Genomic DNA, 3652 nt, shown 5'->3' with positions numbered 1-3652 from the left:
GTTAATCCACAGGGACGAGGAGCGTAATTATGTCTTTTAAATATAGTTTGGATTTTGTCCGGTTTCATTCCATGTTTAGAAACTGAAAACTAATGGATTTGACCTATTTTGGTTCAGTTTAAACCGATTTAACCATGAACACCTTAAAGGACCGATTGGTCATTATTAGTAAGAAGAATTGGTAAGTAGTAACTAAATAGGGCAAAAAAGCAACAAAATTTCAAGGACCAATTGGTCATTAGTTTAAAGAATTGGACTTGTTTGTACTTGTATGAAGATAAGTTAATGAGTAATATCTTTCCCTCCATACATTTACAGTTATGTTTGTTCATCACCTGGTTGTTACAAGCAGAGCAAAAGTGAGAAACAGATATGTTCTTGTTAAGGTTAAATCGCATCTCCATTTACTACCGCAACAGACCACCCATTGTTTTATGTCTTTCAGATAATAATAACAAAAGTAATACGAATAGTAGCCGCAAAACTCGCATAGTTGGTAACTCAGTACAGCCCCAGTCAGTAAAGCAACTAAAACAAAAGACACCCTCAGTTGCAGAAATCGAACGAGCTATCGGTGCAGGCATATTCAAAGACCGTGACATCAACAGGCAAGTTCAGTTTTGTAATTGCTCAAATTTCAATAATGTGGTGTATTTGTTTATTGTTTATTATCTTTTGATAAGCTAATATTGTTTAGAACCATCCAAAATAGCCCAGTGGTTGGAGCCCTCTTAAGTAAATGGTCACAGGATAAAGCGGTTATCCGTTTAGAGATTGTTTAGATAAAAACAAACTTGATAGTTTTATGTGTTTCTTGATGCAAAATTTAATTGATAATAATTAACGATCAGTTTGAGAGTTGGTTGGTTAAACGATTATCTGATTCTGATTATTATACATTAGCATTTAGGAAGTTGTTGAATAATAATCAGTATAGTAAAAAACACTAGTATAACTAATTATCTTATTATTGCGATTTTTGTTACATTACAAGTTTTGGGTTTTTAAATTTTTTTGTGTGGTGTTCTGAAATCCAATTAACAGGGAATCTGAACCAGAAAAGACTTTGTTTGATTCAATTTTATCGAATTCAATTGGACGAACGGAAGGAGATGTTGAGAAGAAGCTTCGAGAAACTGGTGAATGGATTCTTGATCAAACTGAAGGCTCGTCTCGCTCTCCTGGTAACAAATCGTGTTTTAACGGTTTCTCTATATAGCATGTATTATATGTTTACTTGCATCTTTGTTAATGATTAGTCTTCTTAAGCATTAATTTATATTAAGGGTGCGTTTGTTTGCCTATTAATGGGATGATTCAGCGTTGAATGTTGAACCATTCAACATTCAGCGTGTTTGTTTCTGAATTCTGAATGACATGTGATGCTGAATGGTTCAGAATTCAGTGTTGAACCATTCAGAGTTGAAACACCATCTTAACAATTAAACACTTAATTTTTCTATAATATCCTTCTCAAATCATAGAATGTTTAACCAACAAGTATATATTGTATTTTTTATTCATGTAACACGTTAATAAGGTAATTTTACTCAATTCATATCATTCATTTAAAATGATTATCTAACAACTTATTTTCATTCGGTACAAACTTTATTCAGAGGCTCTGAACCATAACCATTCAGTGCTAAATCATTCAGTTTATCAAACACAACCTTATTCAATATTATGTTATAAATAGATCGTATTGTTACAAATTCTCAGGTAAAAATATACTAAAAGTCGTGTTCTTATGGATTCTGCCTGTGTGGATTGTATCATTTCTTGTGGCATCTGGTGTCGTTAAGTTACCATTCGTCTCTCCATATTTAGACGACCTGATCATGTGAATAATTCACAATATCACTCGGTACACAACGCTTATCTTGGGCTAAATTGGGCGTTTTAGGTAACAGATTGTACTGTTGCAGCCTTGCGGGTTAGTTGTACATGGATATATATATACAGCATCAGTATTTGTAAATTAGGCTGTGGATCATATTCTACACATAATGGTAAATTTGTTCAACCTGTTTGTTATGGGACACTATAAATTTGAGATCATATGATATATAAGTTTAATTCTAGTTTTCTACTAAGTAGACATGATTAGCACCAGTGGCGGAACTAGGATTTTTTTTCACCGGGGCCAAAAAAAAGTTTAAAACCGTAGCAATTTTTTTGGACAAAATATGGAGGTTTTCGGGCAAAAAAATGAGGTTTTTGGGCAAAAATTGAAGGTTTTTGGGCAAAATTTGAAGGTTTTGGGGCAAAAGTTAGAGAATTTTGGGCAAAATTCAAAGGTTTTGGGGCAAAATATATTGGTAAAAAAAAATTCCACTGGGGGGCAAAGTCGAAAAACCCAAAATTTTAACACTGAAAAAAAAGAAAAATCCATTGGGAACGGGCCCCTCATGTATTTTCGCCGCTGATTACCACTCAAAGTTCACATTTTATTTTATAGTCAACAATATAAGTAGCATATTGTATTAAGTAGCATATACACTAATAGAGAAAAAGATTTAAGAAACAGCAGCTTTGATAAAATGACATACAGAAAAATGTTAAGAATTAGTACAAATTAACATATTCTTTTCTCTTTTGGGTTTTTATATTCTTTCTCTTTTGTTTTGTTTTATTATTTTTTAGTTGTTATGTATGCGACTATTTAAATGTACATTTATAAAGAACCTGGGAACTAAACAAAAGGAATTATAAAGAATAAAGACATTCAGTACTAATCTTTGAAGTTAATCAAAGTCATTGTTAAGATTCATGTGCTTTATCTTTTGGTTGTTTGAAGTTACAAAGATGAAAACTTTTACAATGTAACAATGAAGGAGTTACTTTTAATTAAAGAGATTAGGGTTTGTGAATGTATTTAACATATACTTGATGTCTACTATGAGCAAGGTTGTAAAACACACGAGACGGTTAGAATCTTGGAGTATTGCAACGCTCAAAACAGTGTCGGGACGGATGTTGATCAACATTGACTTTATATACATATATATATATATATATATATATATTGGTAGGATCAAGAGGGAAGTAACCATTCGGGGGGAAGCGGGGGGAAGCAAAAACTTTTTTTTTCGTTTTTTGAAAAAACTTTGTTCACGAACATTATAGATGAGATGAAAATATGAACATTTAGTAGAGACACTTTGTGATAAATGTTTTTATTTTGGCGGAAAAGCGCTCGAAGAAGTAATATATAACAATTATCGTGTTTTTCGAGCGTATTTTGAGGTTTTAGCTATTGGGGTTTAGATATTAGGGTTTATAGGGTTTAGATATTAGGGTTTAGAAATTTAGGGTTTAGAGTTTAGGGTTTAGATTTAGGGTTTAGATTTAGAATTTAGATTGAGTTTTTAACATGAACGGTTTAGAGTTTAGGGTTTAGGGTTTGGTGTTTTGGGTTTATGTCCATAAACTCAAAACACCAAACCTTAAACCCTAAACCCTAAACCCTAAACTCTAAATCGGGCTAAATTTTACTTCACAAAACATGGAAAAAAAAAACCTTCATATTCTTCACAAACAATATTATCTTGAATGTTATTTTTGTCGATCGTTTTCCCGCCTAAATAATAACATTCTTCACGAAGTGTCTCTTCTAAATGTTCATATTTTCGTGTGATCTTGATGCCGG

General features: G+C 32.3%; 1 protein-coding gene across 1 annotated transcript; it reads left to right on the top strand.

The window, feature by feature from the left end:
* Nucleotides 1–325: 325 nt before the first annotated feature.
* LOC139843829 (probable NAD(P)H dehydrogenase subunit CRR3, chloroplastic) lies at nt 326–2079 on the top strand. Its single transcript, XM_071833987.1, has 3 exons — nt 326–608; nt 1045–1184; nt 1723–2079. Exons 1-3 carry the CDS (start codon nt 373–375, stop codon nt 1845–1847), a joined length of 501 nt encoding a protein of 166 aa, XP_071690088.1. The 5' UTR covers nt 326–372; the 3' UTR covers nt 1848–2079.
* Nucleotides 2080–3652: the final 1573 nt, after the last annotated feature.

The sequence above is a fragment of the Rutidosis leptorrhynchoides genome, chromosome 4, assembly GCF_046630445.1.
Source record: "Rutidosis leptorrhynchoides isolate AG116_Rl617_1_P2 chromosome 4, CSIRO_AGI_Rlap_v1, whole genome shotgun sequence".
Taxonomy (NCBI): domain Eukaryota; kingdom Viridiplantae; phylum Streptophyta; class Magnoliopsida; order Asterales; family Asteraceae; genus Rutidosis; species Rutidosis leptorrhynchoides.
The sequence above is the reverse complement of the archived record's forward strand: the minus strand, read 5'-3'. Positions and strand labels throughout refer to the sequence as shown.